The sequence below is a fragment of the Parus major genome, chromosome 4 (genome assembly GCF_001522545.3).
Source record: "Parus major isolate Abel chromosome 4, Parus_major1.1, whole genome shotgun sequence".
NCBI lineage: Eukaryota > Metazoa > Chordata > Aves > Passeriformes > Paridae > Parus > Parus major.
In genome coordinates, this window is record NC_031771.1 from 13713078 (window position 1) to 13737775 (window position 24698).

At 44.6% G+C, this 24698-nt stretch overlaps 1 protein-coding gene across 11 annotated transcripts in view; it reads left to right on the forward strand.

Moving 5' to 3' along the window:
* Positions 1-5: 5 nt before the first annotated feature.
* The window catches only part of SEC31A (SEC31 homolog A, COPII coat complex component), a 40227-nt gene continuing 15534 nt past the window's right edge, over positions 6-24698 (forward strand). For all 11 annotated transcript variants that reach the window (XM_015624544.2, XM_015624546.2, XM_015624548.2 and 8 more), the window contains exons 1-20: positions 6-90; positions 644-726; positions 1245-1368; positions 3523-3721; positions 4789-4884; positions 6526-6666; positions 7667-7809; positions 8720-8819; positions 9972-10133; positions 10284-10436; positions 11868-12104; positions 12684-12758; positions 14838-14888; positions 15670-15747; positions 17913-17988; positions 18618-18796; positions 20312-20438; positions 20578-20723; positions 22947-23120; positions 23605-23778. In XM_015624544.2, coding sequence (XP_015480030.1) covers positions 648-726; positions 1245-1368; positions 3523-3721; positions 4789-4884; positions 6526-6666; positions 7667-7809; positions 8720-8819; positions 9972-10133; positions 10284-10436; positions 11868-12104; positions 12684-12758; positions 14838-14888; positions 15670-15747; positions 17913-17988; positions 18618-18796; positions 20312-20438; positions 20578-20723; positions 22947-23120; positions 23605-23778 — 2514 coding nt within the window. In that variant the 5' untranslated portion in view covers positions 6-90; positions 644-647. The remainder of the gene's footprint in view (positions 91-643; positions 727-1244; positions 1369-3522; positions 3722-4788; positions 4885-6525; positions 6667-7666; positions 7810-8719; positions 8820-9971; positions 10134-10283; positions 10437-11867; positions 12105-12683; positions 12759-14837; positions 14889-15669; positions 15748-17912; positions 17989-18617; positions 18797-20311; positions 20439-20577; positions 20724-22946; positions 23121-23604; positions 23779-24698) is intronic.

Here is a 24698-nt window from a genome sequence, read left to right on the forward strand (position 1 = left end):
CGCGCCCGGAAGGCGGTGGCGGCCGGGAGGCGGTGCCGGGGCTGCCACGTTGGAGCGGTCCGGGGACGGGTGAGCGCCGGGGACGCCGAGGTGAGGGCAGGGACGGCGAAATGCTCTGTTTTACAGCTGTTCTCCTCCGGTTCCCGTCGGAAACGGGGCGAGGGTGGCGGTCTCCCTGGCCGCGCGGGGTGCAGCCGAGGCGGGGGAGCCCTAGGGACTGAAATAGGAGCCAGAAATGAGCCGCTGAGGGTATTTGGTGGCAGGGTCTGGGGAGGGTCTCCCTGCGCCTGGGTTTGTTTCGTGGGTTGAGGCAGAAAGCTGCTGTAGGGTGCTCGAGGCTTTGGTGCTGTGAGGAGAGGGTTTTTCACTGCTGTTGAAGCTTTGCCCACGTTTTCCTGTGTTATGTTCAGCGCCCGTCAGTTTCCTCTGCGTGTCGATGTTACTCTGCCAATGGAGAGTTATTCCTCCCCTCCCCCTGGGTGTCCTCTAGAGAGGATGGCTTGGCTGTTTGTCTGTAGGATATCTTTAGGAAAACAGTCCCTCGGGCTGCTTCTGCCAAGTCCTAATGCGGCTCCTGAATCCGTGGCGGTGCAGCCTCACCATGCACCATTTAAGCATCACCTTTCTTGGTCTTGCTTTTCAGCAATATGAAGCTGAAGGAAATAGACCGTACTGCCATGCAGGCATGGAGCCCTGCCCAGCAGCACCCCATTTACCTGGCCACAGGTGAGTTTTTTGGGAAGCACGTGTTAGCAGACCTCGGGCTGTGTGCGGTGGCTGCCGTGGAGGGTCCATTATTGAAAGCTATAGGAGTTACTCTGTGTCCCGAGGGTTGGAGTGGAGTATATGTTGTGGTGCTTGGAGTGGAGCTTTTGCATTGTGCTGATGAAAACATGCTTTGCATTCTACAAGTGACAAGCAAGCATCCTCTTCCTTTTGCCAGGGAAAGGTGACACCAATCCTAACCACTGGTCACTTGTGACTTGTTTTTAACTTTGTGTTCTGTGCATCATCAGGGAGAGGTACTTGTCCAAGGCTTTTCATGCTTGTACTTGTTAAGAAGCACCCAAAGGGAGAACCATGGGGAGGAGACTTGTGTGGGACTATAGCTAACAAACAGAAGTCTTGACCCCATCTCAGGATCCTTTTTGAAAGGAGGATATTTTTGTTCCCCTTCTTGTGCTGCATTTGCAGTTACTGCTATGTATCGTGGCCTTCTCACTGCCAGACGTGCTTCCTCACAGGTACATCAGCTCAGCAGCTGGATGCAACCTTCAGTACAAGTGCTTCTCTAGAAATATTTGAGTTAGACTTAGCAGATCCTTCACTGGATATGAAGAGCTGTGCCACGTTCTCCTCCTCACACAGGTAGGCAGTGTTGTAAGAGAAAAGTACAGTGTCTCGAACTGTTACATGTGGTATGTTGGAAATGTTGCTTCCTGTGGTTTGCCTGGACTTGTTAAGGAGAGAAGCAGAAGCTCAGCACAGAAAGATGAAGGCAAGTGTGTGCAATTGATATTGTGGGTCAGTGAGCTTGGACTCCAAGCAAGTGTTCGTGCTTTGACATAAACAGAAAATTTTGGAATATATGTGTGAACCTTTTATCCCAGGAAGTCTCTGGGATTCACAAGAGAGGAGAATAAAATGTGAAACTGTGAAAATAAGGTGGTAACTTTTCATATTGCACCATTCTGTTTGTATTTAAGCATTTCAGGGGGACTCCTGTAACATAACTAACTTGGGTTACATTGTGTGTGTTGCTAGAGCTGGAAAGCCAAAGTTCTGGCTGCACAGCTCCAGTTAGCTGTTAGTTCCTTGCCACGTGCTTCTCTAGACAAATATTGTTAGCATCAGAGCATCCAGTTTCTACTGCAGCAGCTCTCTGGCAGAGCTGAAAGAGTCACAACCCCTTTTTAAATGCCCTGCTCTCTGAGCAGAGCTAATGTCAACATGTCCTACTGACCTGCTTAGAGCAGGCAGGAGGCAGTGTTGGATCTTTGGGTTTCATTGTTTTAACTGTGACTGAGATTCTTCAAGACTTGCCATTTGCTTACTGAATTTCTACAAGCACTCATTATAGCCAGGATGCAGCACTCCTTGGAATATACCTCCCTTGACTAGCAACACAGGAATTTGACTTTGCCCCAGAAAATGCTTTAAAAAGGAGGTTGAGGGTTGGTTGTTTTTTTTTTTTAATTAAAGATTAGATAGCAGTGTATATGTCAGGCTGTATTTTGGTTTGCAGCAAATGAAAAAGTTCAGGTGATTAGAACTACAAAAGATAAATCCTTAATTGCTCTCAAAGGAAAGTTTTGTGCTGCTTTTATAGAACCATACTTTATCTTGGAAAGAGTAAAGGGCAAGAGAAAAGTAATTACACAGCTAATTGCTGGGTTTTGTTCCTCACTGTTTCCTGCCTTCATTTTGGGTTGTTTTAAGTCCTGTTCAGTCTTGCTGGTGATGCTTGGACAACCCTGTCAGTCATTTCATTTGTCTTGCATAGTTAGGTGCAGAAACATAAAAATCATACCCAGGAATGGGTCTGTCTGACATCACAGACTGATTTCTATTTGTAGCTTCATTCTTTGGTGAACCCCTGCTGTAATCTCAGCACTGGCAGCCTGAATACTTGGCTGTTACGGTATTTCTCACCCAGCATATGCTCTTTGGGTAGCTTTCTGTAATATCTACCTTACAATGCTAAAGTTGCTGCAATCTAAAGAAATTACTTGAAGATTTTCTGGCAGTAACAGAGCAATATTACAGTGAGTGTTAAAATACCTCTGTGCCACCCTCCAGCCAATGTGGGTTTGATTTCTGCTTGCGTAAGAGCTGATAGGTGGCTGTGTCATTTTATGTAGAACATATTAATTCTTTGCATGGCTAAGTGCACAGGAATGCTGTTTTGCTTATGCAGGAAGTTAATTGAGTTGAAGGGAATTTGGGTATTTACAGATGGACACAATAGTGTTCTTAATTTATGGAAGTATGTTTGATTCCTCTGGAGTTAGCCTGAAAGTGGGCCATGATGTTTCTGTGATGTTGACTAAACTTGCTGAGTCTCTGGTACAGCAGTCAAAACACTTGCACATCCACAAGCACAGATATGGAAAAATATGTGGAATTTTTCTTCTTCACCTCTTCTTCACCTCTTTCTTCTCCTGTATGGAGCTGCTCACAGATAGCAGAGGTTTTTTTTCAGGCTGTGACTGGATGGGCTTACAGCCCTTAGTCTGATTACTTCTGTTGTGGTTGGGAGCACTTCCCTGGTTTTGCAGCCAGGAGATTGGAGATGTTACCAGTTTGCAGGTTGTTGGTTGTGCATGTTGTGCCTCTTGTTAATGAGCAGAATTGGGACATGCCTTCCTGATGGAAGGAGTTGTGCAGAGACTCATCCTTAGGGAGAAATGCAGGCAATGCTTTTCTCTGACTTTAGCTGGGGTGAGCAAAAATGGGATGTATCAACCTACAGGGAGCTGGTGGTGGATGGTTCAAGACTGTGGGGCCCTCTGTGTCTTACAGGTACCACAAGCTGATCTGGGGCCCTCACAGCATGACCTCAGGGGACAGAGTGTCTGGAGTCCTGATTGCTGGGGGTGAAAATGGAAATATCATTCTGTATGACTCAGCCAAAATCATAGATGGAGAGGCTGAGGTAATAATAGCCCAGAAAGACAAGCACACGGGACCAGTGAGAGCGCTCGATGTCAACATGTTCCAGGTTGGTTTTTCTGCTGTTAACATACCATCAATAGAGGAGTGGCCAATCTTAAGTTGTAACCTTAGATGTTTCTGCTGCTTCCCCTCCCCTGAAAAGCATGAACTATATTTGGTGTTTCAGTGTCTGCTTGTATTTAGTAGGAAAAACCTGCCCTGTTACTGGCATTTCAGTATGGGGACTGAAAGTGCCTGAGGTGTCTGCTTCGTTCCTTCCCCTCATCAGTTTACCTTGTCAATTTAGTTGATCTTTATAGCTCTGCTTATGTGTGAAGTAGAGGTGCTCTTCAGGGTGTTTTGAGTCAGTCTCTTCTCTTAGCTTCTGTGCATTGTGCCAGTCACACAGGAAGGAATTGCATTCATGTTTCTGGTGAGATCAGTTTTCAGATATCTCCTTTGGGGATTGGGTAGCATCCACCTTCAAGGCCTCTAAGTACTGTTGTTTGGAAAGAGGAGACAGCAAGGAAACACAGCCATGTGGCCTCATTAGCAGAAGGGCTCTCAAAGCTGACAAGCCTTCCCACATCACCAATGAGCATTTACTTCCTTCTAGATACAGTGTGTTGGTTTTTCCTTGTTGCCACCAGCTGTGTGAGAATTCAATTGGATTTGTTTCCTAAATAACACTTCTGTCCTTGCGCACTTGCCTCCAGCAAGGCTGTATTGTGTTCATTGTGTCCTCCCTGAATCGCTTCCTGTCCCTTTCTGCCTGTTATGAGCTCAGGACTCGCCTGTCATCAGGCACAAAATGTGACCAAAGGTCACTTGGTGACCTTGGCTCATGTTGCCCTGCCTGGACTTTCGCATCCCAGGTGCAGGAGTGCTCTGGATGACTGCACTCACTGTGGGCAGGGCAGGACTGCCACACTGTCCAGAGCAAAGCTCTGTGGTGGCCATAACTGCATCACTGTGTCCTCCTCTGCCCTGCCACTATTTTCCCTGTACCTTTTCCTATATCCTGAGCTGGTAGGGGAAATTTGCAGAGTCCTGCAGATCTGATGCTTCCCAGCAGCTAAGACTGGGAAAGCTGATGCTGAAAATACTCTTAATGTCTATTAATGTTTCTTACAGACTAATCTGGTGGCCTCTGGTGCTAATGAGTCTGAAATCTATATCTGGGACTTGAACAACTTTGCTACACCAATGACACCAGGAGTGAAGACACAGGTACCAGATTTGTGTTTATTAAATTCTCCAGAGCAGACTCATGAAAAAAGATGCAAGGCAGTTAAGTGAGAGCTGATTGAAATTTGCAGTTTCAAAGCAGTCTCAAAGGCACGGAGGGAGGGGGAAGCCTCTTGAAGTCTCCCTTGTGTAGTGGCTGTGTACAGGGATGACTGGATGCTGCTGCCCTTGTAGCCCCTGGAGAGGAGTGTCCTGGCTGTGCCTGTAAGGGCAAGTGTGCACAGGTCCATGCACTGAGTGGTGTGCTCTGCTTCCCCTGCAGCAACCCTGGATGTTCTGTCTTCTTTATCCACAACAGACCTGCAGTTTTGGTTTGCTGCACAGGCCAGCCAGGTCTTTATGTGACAATTCTTTGTGAAGAAATTGTATTTAGCTAGGGAAAGCTGTAGGGCCCCCTTAATCTTTGGGAAATGTTGCATTTTATCAAGCAGCAAGAACAGTCTCAGGTTAAGCTCCTTTTCAAATATCATAGCCATTGCATGTCTTTTAGTCTTCCTTTGCATGTTTCACTGCATGAATCTGAAGATGGTGAAGGTGCAGAGAGAAAAATAGGATAAAGATAAAAAGCAGCTACTGAGAAGTCAGATGATGAGGCAGTGGGTTTTGCCTTGGTGGGTTTCAGGGAGTGGTTTAATTGCTATGCTCAAGGTCCAGTGTTTAGCCTGTGTCTCTTAAAGATGATCTATGAGGAAAAACAATAGTCTTTTGTGCTTTTTGCCTTGTGAAGGAGCTGGAAGACTGGGAGGAAGTTGTTTCAATGCAAGTACACTTCTGTTGCTGTTAAACAATTCCATGGAAGTGCATGCTTACGGGAAAATGGGTTTATTACTGCATGATAATTTGGAGACAAAAAGTGTGCAAATGGGGTGGGAAGAATTTAAAGCTTTTTAGTTTAAACTCTGATTTAATTTAGATTTAGTTTAAACTTTCATCCCCAAAGGGTTTGGTTACTTTGTTTAGTTCAAGTCATTTATTAACATGTAGACACTTGAGAGGATGCTCACCTTAGAAATCCCTATAAAAAACCTTTTATGTCTGATAGTGATTTTTTTAGGCTGGGGTATCTTTTAGTCCATAGGTATAATGACAACAAGAAATAATAGGGCAGCAAGAGCTGGGTTAATACTGCTTTTAATTTTTGGTCTAAAAATAAATATTGGGGAGAATAAAAGGAAAAGAAACATGGAATTACTCCAAGCAAACTTTTTTTTCTTTTTTTCCTAAATAGAAACCTAATAGTCCATGGCAAAACAGCAGTTCCTATGTACTTTCGAGGAGTAATTTTCTCTCCTAGAGTTTTGCTTAGTCTTGTATTAATAACAATATAATGTTTATTTTTGTTTTTGTATATACATTATATATGTAATATAATGTATATTAATGTTAACTAAATAATGTGTAGTACTATAAAGCAGAAAATAACTTCACAGAGAAATTTTAGCAGCTTCTAAATCAGTGTTTTCAGGTGTTGTACACTACAGCACGTGTAGAAAGGAGTCCAGAACACACCCAGTACATGGGGCACTCTCCTTGCAGATTTCTCACTTAGCAAGTCCTGAAAATAGCAGGGTTTGAGTCTCCAGCGTGGCGGGGTTGTGACGGGCTGTGTTGTGTGTGCGGCAGCCTCTGGAGGACATCAGCTGCATTGCATGGAACAGGCAAGTCCAGCACATCCTGGCATCTGCCAGCCCCAGTGGCCGAGCCACCGTGTGGGATCTCAGGAAGAATGAGCCCATCATCAAAGTCAGTGACCACAACAACAGGGTGAGTTCTCTCCTGCAGCTGCTGGGGTGCTTGCAGAGAGGTGTAGGGGTGACTCATGGTACCCCTTCTTAAGTGACACAGGTACTGGTGCTTGGCCCAGTTTGCTCTTGTGAGTTATTTTATGCAAGAGGGATTGTCAGCATTATAAATTAAAATAGCCAGATGCAGACTGAAGCAAGGCAAGGCACTCGGATGTCCTATCAGAGTGATTATTTAATTTTGAGAAAGCACTTAATGATCTGTTTGGGACTACCACAGAAGGATTTTTATTGATTTAGCCACAGAGAAGTATGGCATTGAGCAGGTTACAGGGGTGCTGCCTCCTATAGCTGTAGCCACCATGCCACCCCTTTAGGCAGTGTGAATGTAAAAAAGAGTCTGTTCAACTTGTGGAGAGTGACATATTTGTATAATTTTGTATTATTTTAAATAGACTATTTCTATAACAAACTCCAAAGAATACAGCAAGAGTTAAAAATGAAACTTAGAAGTGGGTGGTTGGGAAGTAGCTCTTTCCTCAGTGTATTATTATTTTGATAAACTGTGGAACTTTTAGTGTTTTCTGTGTTTGCTGCCTGACATAACAGCAGCACAGTAGGCTGTCTTCATCATGTGATGGTAGTCCTGTGATGCAGTGTTCTTATGACAATAACCTCTGCCTAGTGTCGGCTTTTATTAAAATAGCAATAAAATAGTAGAGGAAAAGGTTTATTTGGTGAGCTTTAGTGTGTTCTCACATGAAGACATAGGACTGTGGAAAAAGTCAGAACAGTGTAATCTCTCTGAGAGGACCTTGGGAAATTTCAGTGCAAGTCTCCTCATTCACAGGAATAAGGAGAATATCCCAGTCTGAATACAGTCAGAAATAATGCCTGGAAACACATCTGCAAATTCCCTTGCAGTGGTGTTTTACCATGCACATAGACATATTTGGTCTAGTTTTCTTTTCCCTTTAGTGCTGCTCAGTTATGTGATGCTTTGGCCCAATGTCACCCCTCAGATGCACTGCTCAGGCTTGGCATGGCACCCTGAAGTTGCCACCCAGATGGTTTTGGCCTCAGAGGACGACAGGCTGCCTGTTATTCAGATGTGGGACCTAAGATTTGCCTCCTCACCACTTCGTGTTCTAGAGAGTCACACAAGGTATGAGTCTTGCACAGCTCTGTGGTGTTTGCACTGTTGCTGACTGTCCCAGTTTGTGCATCTCCTTTCCTGCTGTTCCCTGTGAAGGAAGGCTCCCTTGCTGGGGGCAATTTCAGCAGCAGGCAGCGCTGTACACTGGCTTGCTGGCCAGCCAGCCCTGTGCCATGAAAGACTTGCCTTTTTGGAGCTTGCCACTCTGAAGGAAACAGGCCCCAAATTAAATACATGAACAAACCCACCAGGCTGCTGAAACAGTGAAGCTACTAGTTTGCTTCTAAATTTTTTTAAGAAGAGGAAGCTAGAAGAAAGAAAGAATTAGTAGTAGTTGATTTTGGCCAGGCACATCCTCATGTGTGGATTTGCAGAGTTTCTGTGTCACTCAGTCCCCTAAATGCCTTAATTTGGGGTATAGTGGGTGATTTTGTGAAATTCTTGTCCCTCCTGCATTGTTGGTGAAACTTTCCTTGTTGAACAAATCCAATGCTTGATTTAAGAAGGGAGAGTGTGGCTTCTGGCAATGAGTTCTGCTGACTTGAATGTCTTGCTAATAAAAAGCTGAAAAACTTTCTAGTCACTGACCTTACCAATGGGTTTGCACACTGGATATTAGTGACGCTGCAAGCAAACAAACCGTATTGTTACTAATGCCCAGGTTCTCCCATGTGACTATTGCATTTAATTTTCAGATACAGTGGCTGCATCTTTATACCTTTTCATGCAGAAAATAGAAAAACATCTATTTCAACAAAAGAAGGGCTGACAACATTGAAAAATTCCTCCTCCTGTAAGAGGAAGGGTTGGAGAGGGCATTTTGATGTGGGATGCTGAACTGCTAAATAAAGTGCTTTATTTATCACCATTTTGCATTTACATTAAGCGTTATTTTTTTTTATTGTGGCTTTTCATGCAGGGGTATATTGGCCATTGCTTGGAGTATGGCAGATCCAGAACTGCTACTTAGCTGTGGGAAGGATGCTAAAATTCTCTGCTCCAACCCTAACACGGGCGAGGTATTGTATGCTTACCACTTGAAAAAACCTGAAAATGTCTGTTCAGAGGTGGCACTTGCAAAGCACATGTTCCTGTCCTTGCATTCCTAGGAGTTATGCTTCTGTGGGATGTTGCTCCCTATCCTTTTTGTCCTTGCAGCTTCTCTCTTACTGAGCAGTGATGTCCCCGTTCACTGTAAGAGATGGAAGTGGCTCCACGTAAAACTCAGTATATGCTACTCTTTTGTTTTGGGTCCAGTGTGGCTGGATCACTGTTGCAATTTTATTTTTCCTTGTATAAGAACTTCATCCAGACAGCAGGAGGATTTTTGTACGTTGTCACAGTAGTGGCAGATCAGTGAGAGCCACTCAGATGTGTTCCCACCCCACCCTTTTGGGGCTGGGCATACCTTTCAAGGAGAATGCAGGTCTGTTTTTCAGACAATGTTTATCCCTAAACCAGGAAAAAGGCTTCAGACGTGCTGGAGGGCTCCTTGTCTCCAGTGGGCAATAATTGTGGAGTGGGAAGTGTTTCTAAGATTCAGACATTGGCCCAAAAGTGTACCATGTTAGATGAGTTATCTGAGCTGGATCCTGTGCTGTTTTTACATGTGGTTGAATCATGCTGCATGTTTTTATTTAAAGAAATATATATTTTTTATTAAAAATAAAAAACAGTTTCTCAGGAGACAGCGTTTTGCTGACAGAATTTTGTTCTTGGAGTTTCTCCTGGTTTACAGTTAAATGTCTGCTGTAAGGGGGAGGTTGTTCCAGGGCACAAGAGGCTGTCTGGCCAGTGTGCAGGTTTTACCCTTTCCTGTTTTCCTGTGAAAACAGACTTCCTCCATGTAGTGTGTGGCAGTACCTAAATCAGCTCTGAATAAGCTAGTGTGAATGCCAGCAGCTCACAGCTCTCAGTGGGACAGCACAGGCATACCCCACCAGCATCATTTGTCCTGTGTGGATTAAACAGAAGATTTAATGGGAGGAGAAGGGGGTGAAGCAGTGGTGTTTGGAGATCTGGGTTTGCCCCCTGTTAGTGTGTATGGTGATGTGGAGGCTGCTGGGGAGCAGGAAGAGCACACCAGTCTTGGGGCACACGGGAAGATTGTTGCTATTGGGCAGGGTGCTCTGTGAAAGCTCTGATTGTTTGGGCTTGGTTTTGCTCCCCAGGTGCTGTATGAGCTGCCCACAAACACCCAGTGGTGCTTTGACATCCAGTGGTGCCCGAGGAACCCAGCTGTGCTGTCTGCCGCCTCCTTCGACGGGCGCATCAGTGTCTACTCCATCATGGGCGGCAGCACCGATGGCTTGAGGCAGAAGCAAGTTGACCAGGTGTTGAAAATTGTTCAGCTAAGAATAGGGATGGAGGTGGGGGGGGAACAAAATATGGGAAGTCTTCAGTGGCTGTCTGCAGCCCATAAATAAATGTTTAGTTTATTAGAGAAATGTCAATTCTGGTTTTTCCCCCTTGTTTTATCAAAGCTTTCCTCGTCTTTTGGGAACCTCGATCCATTTGGCACAGGCCAGCCCCTGCCTCCCCTGCAGCTTCCCCAGCAGACTGCCCCACAGAGCGTGGTGTTGCCTCTGAAGAAACCACCCAAGTGGATCCGGCGACCCATGGGAGCGTCCTTCTCGGTAAGGAGGAGACAGGGATGGGCAGGGTTGGCCAGGCAGGTAGGGAGACAGTGCTGGCATCTGCTAAACCCCTTAGGAAGGGAGGAGTTCAGTGTGGTGCTCCACCTTAGGAGATCTTCATTTGTCATCATAGTGGGAGATGCTCATGGCAGCTTCCAGACAGGGCACTGGGGACAGCAAAAGCCAAAAATGCTTGGGAAAAAGGAACTTTGCTGGGAGACATTTGTTTGTCTTTTGGCATTAGGGCTTTGCTTTTGTTTCTGTGCAGTAGAGTAAATAAAAAAGTAAATAAAAAAGAGTAAAAAAAATAAATATTAGAGTAAATAAATATATATTGAGGGGAATGGGAGCTGGGAGTGACACCAAATTGAGCATGTATCTGAGACGACATAGCTGCAAGCTGCACTCATGTGAGTCAATGTGGTGGAGAATACTCAGGTTAGCTTTGGTCAAGGTAGCAGGAGTTGCTGTAGCAACACAAGGCTGGGTTCCTCCATGGCTGGTTGATTTACAGAGGAGCCAGCTGAGGATGGCAAGCTCTGCTTTTTGTAGTCATCTGCTCCTTGGCTCCGCTTTTGGCTTTCTTTCTAAACCCACAGGCCATTTATTTACCAACTTCTGGAGATTTTAGCCTGTCCATTTGAATTTGATTTCTCTGCTGCAGTACTTTTCAGCATCATATGTCTGCTTATTCATGATCTGATGCACAAATTAAATGCAATTTTCTCCTGTCAAAGAGAAGTGATGTTGCCTAGCCACTGACTGATGTGTCATTTTATGATGTTGTTTATTCCCTTATTTGTCCTGGTTTCCTAGGAGCCAGGTGTCAGTCTTTTCCCTGGCTAGGCTTTTGCATTTTTCTAATGCAGGTATTACTGGACTGGCCCTTGTAAATTAATTTTGAACTATAGAATGAAATAATATCATAAACCCCTCCTAATTATTTTCTTGTGTTGATTTTATCTCTTCAAATGTTGTCACAACTTCTTGCCTATCTGCCTATCTCTCAGTAGAGTTTCAACTGCTAAACAGCCTGGCAAGAGCAGGGCAGACATCATGCTTGAGGATTTACTTAATGATGCATAGGTTTCTTTGGCAATTGCATTGCAATATCATGAGATACACCAGTGATGCTGGGTACTGTATAGACCCACAGCTCTAGCTCTCAGTTTCTGGCCTGTCTGTCTGAGGAAAAAAACAGGCACAGGATTGGCTGTGCTTATAAATCTTTTTTAATGTGAACCTTCTTATCCAACAAGCTCATTATGTGCATAGAAATGGGGGGTGGGGGGAACAAATAAATGAGCAGATTTCAGGAGTGTTCAGTTATTGGACAATAATCATATATATGTTATATAAAATACATTTCCATACATACTTCTCTGCTGTATACTTGTATTTTCACATACTGCATGTGTGCTTCAATTCCAGTTTGGAGGCAAGCTGGTGACGTTTGAGAATTCCAAATCTCCGCAGCAGCCAGGCATGGAGCAGCAGCAGCAGCATCCCCACGTCTACGTGAGCCAGGTTGTCACGGAGAAGGAGCTCCTGGCCCGCTCAAACCAGCTGCAGGAGGCTGTGCAATCCGAGGGCTTTGTCAGCTACTGCCAGAAGAAAATTGACATGGCCCTGGCTGACTTTGAGAGGAATGTGTGGGCCTTCTTAAAGGTAACAGGGTGACAGCCCTTCACGAGTTCCCCACGGACTGGGAAGGCCAGGGCGTAGTTCCTTTTGCACATTTAGCTGGAGAGGTGCTGGGAACCAAAAGCTGCAGGCTGTGGGAATAGTGCCCATAAGTCATATCACTGGAGGGGGTGGGGGGCATCAGAAGAGAGGGAGGATCCTCAGGACCCAGGGGTGTTTGTGGGGTTTGTGAGGAGTCATGGCAAAGCAAAGGTGTTGGGTGAGGGTATCCCATGGTTTTTGATATTCCCCATCAGCACATATTTGTACAGGGAGCTGGTGAGAAGGATTAAAGCTTTGGGATAGCTTTTGATGGGCTTTTCACTGCTCACTCTAACCATTTAGAGGTTTCCAAGTGAAGCAGATAAACAGATTGTTCACCTACAGTAACCAGGTGGAAGCCTTGCCCACCTCATCAAGTACCCAAGTCACTGGAGATTTTTGCACTTCTCTTTATTACATTCAGTCTGCTCAGCCACTAAATCTCACTGGGTCATTCATGCCAGTGAGGTGAGGGAGCAAATGAAAAACTGTAACTACAATGTAGTCTTTAACTTTTCAAAGGTAAACTTCGAAGAAGATTCACGTGTTAAATACCTCGAGCTCTTAGGATACAGGAAGGATGATCTGAGGAAGAAGGTAAATGTGTGATATGTGAGATAATAACTTCTGAGTCATTTCAGAATTCTCACAGAAAACAGTTTGCTCTGTTGTTTTTTTTCATTAGTTTTGTCTTCTTGTAATATGGATGTTCAGTGGAAGTGTCAGAGCAGGCAACAGACTTCAGAGCTGTGTCTGCATCTGGGACTGTCCATTGTTGGTGTGAAATTCTCACTCATCAGGAAGCTTTGATATTTATTGATTCAGGCTATTTGTGTTAACTTTGCTATGTGACATCCTTCTACTCAAGCATTGTGGAATGGGGTCTGCTTTTAGCCTTTCTGGTTGAAGAGCATGTAAGCAGTTTTCATGAACTAGGAAAACCTGGGATAGTCTTTTTTGTTTGTGGGAGACGTCATTCACTTTTGAAGGAAAAAGGAAAAAAAAAGCCCAAAGGTCAAATGTGGTTACATTTGGAAAAGCAAAATTTGGATTACCAGGCAGAAATTTGCAGATCATTGTGGACCTTTCTTCCCAGTTGGAAGATTTTTACTTAGTGTTACAGGGAGTTACCTGCTGTGCCTTTTGGCTCTGTTGTTTTCAGTTGTCTACCCAGGAATTACCTAGTATTTCTTCAGTTCTCTTTCAGTGGATTTTAACATTTGACTCATTTTCATTATATCAGACTAATGTTTTATTTTGAAAGATTGGCTCCACTAAAGTGTCGTTGTGCTCACAAATTAAATGTCCTTCAGGGCAAAATTAATATGACTATGGAAAAAAAAAAACCATGGTTTTGATAACAGTTTGTCCTCGGCTTCTAAATATTTGTGCAAAGGCAAGCACAGCAAGGGTAATCCTGTTTTTGAAAAGAGCTCTCAATTAGAAAAATCCAGATGAAATTTAGTAGTGGTTCTGCAGAGTGGCCTCATGAGATTAAAGCCCCACTGCTTGCTTATGCTCTGGGTTTGATATGCCCTGTACATGGGGAGAAGTTGGGAGAATGGACACAGCTGAACTGGGTGGCCTGGAATGCTTTACTTATCCCATTATTTCAGTGTTTGGGAAACAGATGAGAGGAGCTCTAAGGTCCTGGTTTTATGTAGCTGTTTTCTGAAACATTTCACATAGAAGTTGAGCTCATGTTTTTTACAGTGTCAAGAAAAGCAGCACAGTACAGCTCATCTGAAAGTTTGTGATACCCAGATGGAGAGCTCACTAAATCACAACTTGGTTTTCCTATTATTGATAGCATTAGGAAAGTAAAAACAGGGATCACAGATTTCAGCTTCTTGTAATAAGCTGTTAAGAACATGGGAAAGGGTGGGTTATCGTTTTAAAACCCGTGATTGTCATGCAAGCCAAGTCCTGGATTTCTCATTTTTACTGTAAACCAGTGATTACAAAAGAAAGAAAACGGTCTCCAGCAATTTAAACTCAGCTCTTTACACAAACCAGCCTACAAGGGTAAAATAAAACCTACAATATGAAAACCAGTAGATAATTTTTAGAGCAACGTGAAAACCAGGCTCCCTGATGATGAAATAATGTAGAAACTCTATACATAAAATTGCTGGTTTTGAGAGCCCTAATTGAATCTGGAGTCATGATTTGCTTTGCAAAGCAGTAGAAGCTGGGCATTTTAACTTTTTTTTTTTTTTTTTTTTTTTTTTTAACCTTGGAAAATCCTACAGCCAAGGGCCTGGTGTGCTTGAACCCACACCTTCCTGACAGGCTCTCTGTTCCACAAGGATTGTTACTCCTTTATTTTCCCTGACCAGAGCAGACAGACGGTTTTGTCCTTCATGTTCTGATACTGCTTTTACTTCTGTGGTTTCTGGTTTCCAGCAACTCTACTGAGGTTTAAGGCCCTTGAGTTAACAATTAAAAGTTTAAAGGCATAGGACAGCTGTTGTTTTCATCAGAGCTTGGGGTGCAGGGATCTTAGCAGTAAATATATCACCAGGCTGGAAAAGAAAATGGCTTTAGTTTTATGTTAAAATGTTGAATTTTATGCTAACTCTTGTGCAAGCAACATAGTAGCTACATGTGCCAGTTTTGCACTCTGAGATTTTGGTGCCTCTTTAAAAGGATACTTATTTAAATCTTGTTTTCTAGATCACATCTGCTCTGAATAAAGAAGGTCTTGCAGATGGTGTCTTGGGAGAGGTAAGCAAACACATGCATGTAACTCTGTGGTTAGTTTTATAATGCCATGGTAATTTGTAAAGGAAGAATAATTTTTCTTTAACTTAATAGCTGTGACAAAGTAAGCCACAAGTAATCCAACGTGTGTAGCAGGTTCCTACATTTAGTAGGATGAAGGTATTATTTAAAAAAAACAATCAATTCTTTTCCATTCAGATGTTCCCCTCCTTTTCCAATGAAGGGCTCCCAGTCACAGGTTTTAATATGGGGTCTCATTGGTGTCCCTCCACCTTTCCTTGCTGCCCACTGTGGCACTTTGTGCTGCCGGTGAGGTGAGGCAGAGCCTTGCTGCCTGGCACCTGATTTCAAGAGCAGCACCTTCATCAGGCTTTAAAGACAGCAGGACTGAGAGTGTGGTCCTGTAACTTTGCCTGCAAGAGTGGTAACTACAGTTCAGGCACTGCCCACTGTAATTGCAGTGGCCTGTCTACAGCAGCACTGCAGTGCTTTTGTTTCACAGGCAGTTCAGAGTCATCTGTAGCTGCCTCATGGGGAAGAAAGCTCTTGTTGCATGTTTTGAGGCAGCTAAGATGAAAACAGCACGAGGTACTGTGTCATGGCAGAGAGCAAGGAAACAGGGCCTATACCCTGTTGGTGATGCTCAAGCATACATTGCCAATGCATTTTTGTGATTTTCAGTCTGGTTCTAACTATTGGTTGCTGAAAAGGTGACTGTACTTTGCAATGCCAAGTATTTCTGCCTCTTGCTGGTAGTTTTTATGGCATCTTCTTTCTGCTGAAGGCTCCTGCAGAACCTGATGGATCTGTGCCAAACGAGGGGGATGAAGGCCAGACTACAGAGGAACAGTTCTTGGGAGAGGTATCTATTGCCCTCTAGGCTAACCTTGTTGACCTCCTCTGTATTTGCTTTGTTCCTTTTAACAGCATTTCATTCTGTTGTCTTTTCCTGCTGCTTAGTATATACACAAATACAAAAAATTATTTATAATGGTAAAACTGGAGTCTTGTTGAGGTTTTTTTTCATCTTCAGGCAGTGTGTTCAGGTTTATTACAGGCAGTTTGTGTTTAATCATGTCAGCATTTGGGATCCTATACCATTTGAGCAGCATTGTTTTCCAGCCCTGTGTTTTTCATATGTGGACAGGTCACTAATTAGCACTAAGGACCCAACCTCTGCCTTGTGAGGTGTCACTGGCACTGAAAATAGTGTACTGCTGTGTGAACAGGCTAACTTCATTCTTCCCCTTTCCCTCAGTCTCCCTTTTGGATGAGAATTTGGGCTGGTAGCTGTGCTTGCTGTCCTTGGTGCCTGTCTGCAGTTGTCTGTGGAGATGGGGACAGTGGTTTAAGGCTCATGCATGTTGGGGTGGTGCACTAAAGACACGAAAATCAGAGTGTTCTCCTTGGGTTAGGTCTTTGATTTCTTGTTAATTCTTTAGGCTCTGTAGTGGCAGACATGTCTGACAGTGTAAGGGTTTTGCTGTACGCAGTCATGAAGGTATTGGATGTCTCATAATGCATGTCTCTTTTAGGAGAGAATTCACAGCCAAACGTGACCTTAGCCTACCTAAGTATTTGTGGGCCTGGCCTGAAGCCACTGGTGATGCATCAGGGTGTGCTGTCACATATATAAAGTAACTAGATGGGCACATTATTCCTGTGCTAGTCACAGCACGCTCTCAACCGATACCAAATGCACATCCCGTGTTCTCTGACAACAAAATAATTTCCCAGACACTGCGTCCTTTTCACGAGCCAAACATAAAGCTTGTTTCAGACTTGCTTCCCTGTCCAAATGAATGGCTTTGGTCTACTGTGTCCTTCAATTTAGCTGAACAAGCAGGGTGTTCCTGAACTCCCTTCACATCCTGGAGCAATGGCTTGTGACAGAGGAGGTGGTTTGTGGGTCAGGTTTTGCATTCTGCATAGCCTGTGCTGTGAAAATTGATGGTGAAGAGAAACTTCCCTTTTGATACCATTTTTTATTATTGAAATGTTTTGTTTGAAATCCCCACATCCAGGTACTTGCACAAAGTGGTCTCTGTCTTAATTCTGGGGGATTTTTATAAAAAAAGCAGCCTCTGTCTGCTGAGCACTCCTGTACAGAGTGCTGCATTGGAGTTCTCTGTTGAAAATTAAGCTTGTGTTCATGTGTAATTCACTCAATTAAACTGGGGTGTATGTCTAGTGCAGAGGGTTTCAAGGATGAGCTAAAATACAAAGTGTAGCAGAGTGGAACCTATGTAGCATTAATAATGGACTGTTCTTGGTAGGGGTAAAGCTGACACAGAAGGAGAGAAAAGGCTTCAGATTTTCTCATTGTAGCTGTAGCTTTGCTCGGAGGGGTTGTGTGCATATGGGTACAGATGCAAGTTGGTACCCAGGGTGCAGGTGCCTGGCTGCTGGTACTTGTGAGATAAAGGAAGTTTAATTGGTAAAACAAAAAAAACAACAAATTAATTCACTGTTTCCCATGAACAGGCAGATTTTTATCCCTAAGAAAGCTGAGGCCCATCACATGTAACAGTGACTTAGGAACACAAACGCCCCTCTTTCAAAATCATCCCCCTCTTTCTTTTTCCTCCAGTTTTATATTATGCTGAGCATGATGTTATACAGCCTGGAATATCCCTGTTTGGGTCAGTTTGGGGTCAGCTGTTCTTGTTGTGTCTCATCCCAACTTCCCATGCACTCCCCACTTCCTAACTGGAGGTGCAGTAGGAGAAGTAGGAGAGGCCTTGGTGCTGTGGAAGTGCTGCTCAGCAAAAGTGACAACACCTCTGTATTATCAACACTGTTTCCAGGACAAATCACACCAGCCTCATACTGGCTACTGGGAGAAAAGTAACTTTACCTCTGCCCAAACTGGCGCACAGGGATAACCTTCCCTTCTAAGATAATGGTCTCTGAGGTAGTCTGAAGTTCTAAATTTAAATTGCAGTGCAAGAGGCATATGGTTTTAAAATGTGTGTATTTTCCAAGTGTTTACGTAGTCTCAGAAATTATGCTTTTCCTTTCTCTTAGATGCTGAAGGACCATAAAAAAGAAACTGAAGATTTGGGATCTGCAAAGACAACATTTAACATTTCTGTCAGTGGAGGTACAAAAAACCCTTGATATTGATTTCACTGAATGTACTGTTATTTGTAAGTTCTGGTGTTGATGCTGGTGTTCCAGGCAAATTCTGCACAGATTGTGAAGGACTGTAATTACTTGCCTGTAACAGCATTCTCACACAACCTCAAGGCACTTGAAAATACAGCTTTTTCAAGGAAGGAAGGAAGTTATACAGCAGTTGTGTACCCCATTGCTGACATGCAGCTGCTCTGAGTGATTTCTGATACAAAAGAAGACATGCTTGGTCAGGCATGAAGTGCTGTTTATACAGAAACTCCCAGGGGATCTTATGTAACACAGAAGCCACTGACCCCTGTCAAGGTTTGACTTTTTATGGCACTATTCAGGTAGTTGTTTTAGGGGCCATTTAGACTTCTAGGAACTCACTCTGTCATGAGGTAAGTAATGCTTGACAGTGCCCCTGTGGCATGGCTGTGCCCTTGTGTGTTTGAGGCTGGAGGTGAAGGTGAGCACCCTTGTAAGTACTTGGCTGGGAGTGGGCTGGTTTGCTGACAGCTGCGCCAGTGTTGTAGTCAGACAGTGTCACCTGCTGCTGCATCTCTCAGTGGCTTTTGTGGCAGCATTTGGAAGTGCACCCCTATCTCGTTGCAGATGTGGATGGGCTGATCACACAGGCTCTGCTGACAGGGAACTTTGAAAGTGCAGTGGATCTGTGCCTGCACGACAACCGCATGGCTGATGCCATCATCCTGGCCATCGCCGGCGGGCAGGAGCTGCTCTCCCGCACACAGGAGAAGTACTTCGCCAAGATGAGGAGCAAAATTACCAGGGTATGTGTTTTCAGGTCAGAAGTAACATACATATGCCTTCGGCAACTCCCTTTTTCACCTTAAATTTTTTCCTGCCATTTTATAGATTTATTTCTGGCAGATGTTAGTAAGTGTTCAAGTCGGTAAGATCTTGGAGCAGGATTTCTGTTACTCTTTTTTAATGCCTTGATGAGGGGAGAAGAGGCACACCACCTGAATGTCAGTACACAAGAGTATTCTTTATCCCAGCTCCAGTGTCTCTGAGTTGGATATACACAAATAGATTCTCAACAATAAAGACAAATACCTTAAGCAGGGCACATTTCAGTCTGCTGTTCTGTCACATTTTTCACATGTGACCCATGCTCAGGGCCAGCAGCATGACGTTGATTTCTGCCCATGATCAGTCTTCACAGATTTTGCTGATGCTTTGTTTTTACTGCTTGCACAGAAGAAAGAGCAAAGTATGCCCAGGGTAGATTAATCACCCTTTGTCTAGGAGACAGCATGTTATGGCCAGCTGGTTATTGTTATTTTCAGCTATTTGCAGTGCTAGAGGTTGCTGATGGTGCTTGTGCAAATCTTTCTTTTTTACTACCAAGATGGGAAAGTAGTGACAGGAGGTTGAAACACAAGGAATGGCTTTAAAAGAATAATTGGTTTAGCAAGGGTGGCAGCTTTTAGAGAAATTTCTTCACTGTAGTTCATCCTTTGGGAAAAGGTGTTTTTATGAAGAGCTGACCAGTTATCTGTGCCTATGCTGTCAGGCAAACACTGACCTTGTAGCTAGGATCTTGCATTTGTTGTTCAGGTGTGGTTTTTTTCTCTTCTGGTCCCAAACTGCACACATACTGCTTGTTCAGCTGATTCTGAGCTTGAAGTCTTGGCATGAGAAGGGCTTTGTTCACTACAGAGCAGCACAGCTGCCAAGTCTGTCTTTTGTCCAAAGCAAAATAACTGGAGGCAGAGTTTTAGAAGGATGAAACTGGAATTTCATTCTGAGGGCTGTGCAGAGGCAGTCTGGGTGGGTGGGAGGGTAGGGATACTACAGACAGCTCAGGTTGATGTTGCTGCCAACTTGCTGCTTCCTTTATGCTGCCTTTTCAATTGCCCCTCGCTGGTCAGCTTGAGACCAAAAGCTTAAAGCCAAATGAAACAGTTTAACAAGCAAAATCCATGCCTCTCCCTGGGAATTGTGTAGAAGACTTTATAGCTAAATACTTGGTAGGTTATCTTTGTCTGCAAAAATAGTGCTGAAAACCATTTGCAACAGCTTGTGGAGATTTGTGTATTCTTTTCTTGTACATTTTGTAGCAAGAATAATTTGCCTCTGCCTGTTCTCTCAGCTTGTTTTGTGATTTATTTTTTTTTCTTTTTGAGTAAAATGTGTTCTTGTACTGTAGGTACTGCGCTGCAGTTCAATCATAACCCTGGATACAGTGGGGATGGGTACACTGGAACAGACCCAAATTATCCTGTATATTATACAGGGGAAATCCTACCAAGATCCTAACTGTGGTCTCTCTCCTGCTCTAGCTTATCACTGCAGTTGTAACAAAGAACTGGAAAGAGATTGTGGAGTCTTGTGACCTGCAGAATTGGAGAGAGGCTTTGGCTGCTGTGCTCACTTATGCCAGGCCAGATGAGTTTACAGCCCTTTGTGGTAAGGACACTTCACAGACTGGATAGTTCCAGAGCAGTATCATGGCTTGTTCCTTGGCCAGTTGCTTCCCCAGCTTCAGCATTGTTCAGGAGGCATACCCAGAGTGATTTACCATCATCTTTGTTCTTGTTATATCTAGATCTCCTGGGCAGCAGGCTGGAGAATGAGGGAGACAGCATTCTCCAGACACAAGCTTGCCTCTGTTACATCTGTGCTGGCAATGTGGATAAACTTGTTGCTTGTTGGACCAAAGTTCAGGATGGAAACAGCCCTTTGTCCCTTCAGGTTGGTAATTATTTTAAGATGTTGGAAGTAACAGACTGCAGTCATTTGGCTCTTAAATCAGAGTATCTGGTGTAGAGCTTTGCTGTGTGATGTACATCACTATTCAAGCCTTTCCTTTCTGGAAAGATAACACACAAATATGATACTGAAAAATGTGTTGGGAAGTACAGTGGCTCTTGTGCTTGCCTTGTTCTTTGGGTAGTGGTACTAATACACTTCTTGTGTAAAATAATTGTAGTACTTAGGGTTTTGGTAAAGGAAGGATCTTTCACTGCTTGCATCTTTTGTGGTTAGGAAATACTTGTACTTTTCTACTTTTGGAAGTTCAGGAGAGGAAATCAATAGAATTTGATTTAAATCTGGAGAGACAGTTGTAGGAAGGTTCTCATGAGAACCCTCTTCTCCCTCATCTCTAGGGGTTTGCATATATAAAGCTTGTTTTCCAGCAGTGAAATAGATTGCTTATAGCAGGTATCTTGGAGGAATAGGGTTGATGAGTGGAATGAAGCAGTAATGGAATAATTTATTTTATAAAACAGTGTTAGTTTCTTCCATCTGTTAAAGACCTTTGAAGAGCCAGTTTTGGAAAGTACTTACTTGACTATGCTGTGAGACTCTTGTTTTGTTAATTGAAGGAACTGATGTGTATCTGAGTTTTGCTTCACGTCATTAACTCTCTGAATTACCAAAATAATTTGATTTTGAGGGCTTTATTTACAGATTTACCTTCAGTTTGAATTTGGATTTTGATTGCATGGCTTTGGTCTCTCGGGCGGTAAAATTGGAAAATGTTGAAGTCCTAATTAGGTGGCTTGTTTACTATGATAGTGGCAATAGAAGTTGTTGGTTTGGGGTTTTTTTCACTTGCCTTTATGGAAGTGCTGATTTGTAGGGAAAAACAAATGGTTTGAAAACAATCTTTATTAGTTAATGTAATGTTTGAAATCTTTTATGTGGTACGCTCTTACTAAATCTCTTGTTATATTTCAAAAAGGTCTTTAATTTTGGCAAATGAATATTTGTAGTATCCTTCAGTATAAATACAGTAAGAAAATGGAGCAGAAAATAATTTAGGGCTATAAGGAAACCCAATCAAGACGAGCTCAGGTGTTGGGGTATGTGCAAGAAAGGCAAGATAGAGTGTTTCTGGTGAATATCAGGAAAACCATTTGATGCGGTTCCCGATTTTCCCCAGCCAGCTCCCGGCACTGAGCCAAGAGCGGGCTGTTCCCAGAAAGCAGCGCAATCTGGGATACATCTGGAGGGCTTAAAGCTCTATGGCACAGGCTGTCAAGGGACAAGGACAAGGGAGAGGTCTTTTGTCTGGTTTCCAAAAGGGGTTTATTCCATGGAAGGGTCCAGGGATGAAAGACAAACTGGTTGAGCAGGAGCTTATGTACCGGGGAGGTCTCGGGGGAGGAGGGTACAATCTTTAACCAATAGGGAAAACACAGGGGAGGATCACAGGGTGGGATTCACAATATACAAACCAATGGGGAGCACAGCGGGAGGGGAACAGATCAAACAAACCAATGGGGCTTCCAATATTAGGGGCTTTCCAAGGCAGGGAGCTGGGACAAGGTGGGATTGGCAACTCAGAAAGGGAGGAACAGAGAACATTCTGTAACAAGGGATAGTTCTTAGGGAAGATGGACAGCTAGAGGTGGGTGTATAGCTTAGGCTAAACCCACAAAGCAGGGGGGAAACAGAGCAGACTATTAGGGACAAAAACGCATTGCAACAACCATTTTGTTGTAACAATCAGAAAATGACAGGCAACTCTTCCAAGGGAGTTTTTATATCCTTTTAAGATGGATGAGAGCTGACTTACTAAAACCCTGTGAACATGCAGCAGCGTGGCACTACTAGTGGTGACAGGTGATGTTGTCTGCTTGCACTGAGGCTGTCACCAGATAATTTTATGAAGCCATCCACTTGGTGGACATGCTGAGTGCTGATAGGGCCCTGAAATCCTGTTTAATAAGAGCAGTTCTTTTGAGCTCTGCTGGCTCTGCTGTTAGAAGCTGCTTAGTGGGTGGTTGCAGTTCCATCCTCTGGGAACAGCCGTGCCTTTGGTGCAGCTGTGGCTGTTGGGGAAACCTGCACTTGGCTTGGGCTCCCCACTGGGTGAGAGGGGTCCTGCCTGGGAAAGTCTTTAGCCAGGGCCTACTTCACTTTGTTGTTCTCACTTGTGGGTGAGTTTTTCCACTCCTGGTCTTTCAGGATTTAATAGAGAAGGTCGTGATCCTGCGCAAAGCCGTGCAGCTCACACAGGCTGTGGACCCGAATGCCATGGGCGCCCTCTTGGCCGAGAAGATGAGCCAGTATGCCAACCTCCTGGCTGCTCAGGGAAGCCTGGCTGCAGCACTGACCTTCCTCCCTGCCAACACCAACCAGGTATGGGGCCTTCAGGCTCTTTGCTCCCTCTCTGCCTGTGAACAGGTCTCTGCATGGTGCAGTTTGGCATCAGGACTGCCACTTGATGTGCACCTTGGAATGTGAGTCAGGCTGTTCCCCTCTCCCTGCGCTGGCCTTGCTGAGCTGGCAGATGTGCACAGACTTCTGCTCCCTCTTGTTTCACACCCTTGTGCCTGCAGCCAGTCACTGTCAAAGGGTGTCCCTCCTGCAAGCCAGACATGGCAAATGAAATTACATCAATATTTGGTTGTTCTCTTCTGATTTCCCATCTTCCATCAGCTGATACTTGTAGTCAGGCTGGTTTGGGAATGAGGTAAGGCAGTTCCAATGGCCTCATGTCTCATGCAGAAAAGTCTTATTCCAATGTAATAAAGCAGTGAGTGGCCACTCGGGCTTTTGGTGTGATGCACTGGGTGCCAGGCAGTGCATTTTACCTCCCTTCACTGTCCTTTTCTGATTGCAGCCAAACATCGTACAGCTACGGGACAGGCTTTGCAGAGCCCAGGGGGAGCTCCCAGCGGGACAGGATGGCCTCAAGGGACAGTATGAGAGAGAGCACGTGCCCAAAGGACGAGCTGGCCCTGTGCCTGGACGGATGCAGGCACCCCAGCCTCCAGCCCAGCAGTATTACCAGCAGGTAAATGGGCTTTGGCAATAAGGGAGGGACATGGTGCTTGAGTTCTGCAGAGTGATGGATGTAATAATTTTTTCCCTTTCTTTTGGTCTGAGGCTGTGTGACAAACCTCTACTGAGAGCCTTGTGCTGAAGGTCACTGGTGCTTCCTTTCAGTCAGTACAGATGCCTCCTTTATTCCTCATCTGGAAACATCCCTTAATCACCTTGTCAAGTAGCCTGCTTCTGAAGACTAGGCGTTTCCCTCCTTTGTTTGAAAATGTGCTTCAGTGCCAAGAATAGCTGTGGGAGAGCACTGCAGGAGTTCTCTGTGCTTCCTCTCACAGTCCATGTTGTTGTCCCATCCCTGCAGGCCTTGGGGCTTGCTCATGCTGCTCACCAGCCTCCTCTGGGGCAGATTATTCCCACCCCTAGCTCTGATTTTGGCTGCTGAAATTGCTGAGCAGTGGCAGTAGCAAACTGAGGGCACTTTTCTGCAGCTGTGGGTACAGCCTGCTGTGAAAACACCTTCCCAGCCAGATGCAAGGGGGCATGGGCTGGTGGGGAAGGCTGAGAGTAAGCTGTGCTATAAGACCTGGTGAGTATGGGACTAATAAGGGAGCTGTGCACAGAGGAAGAGGAGAAATGGGGGAGGAAGATTCCCTGGTTTTACCTCTAAGCTGAGGATGACACTGCACTGTCATGAGAACACACTGGCCATCAGGGCAGTGTGGTGTGTTGGACAGCCCTGGCTGTGTGTGTGCTTAGAGAGCACTGCCAGGTCTCTAGTCCCCCAGCCCAGCACTGCAGCTCATCTGGCCCCCCTTTAAAGGTGCTCTGGGCTGGGCTTTTCTGAGAGCAGAGCTGGGTTGGAGCTGTGAGTGTTCTCCTTATGCAGAGGTTGGCACAAGCAGAGGTGTCTCTTGTCTGTGCTGCCCCAAGCAC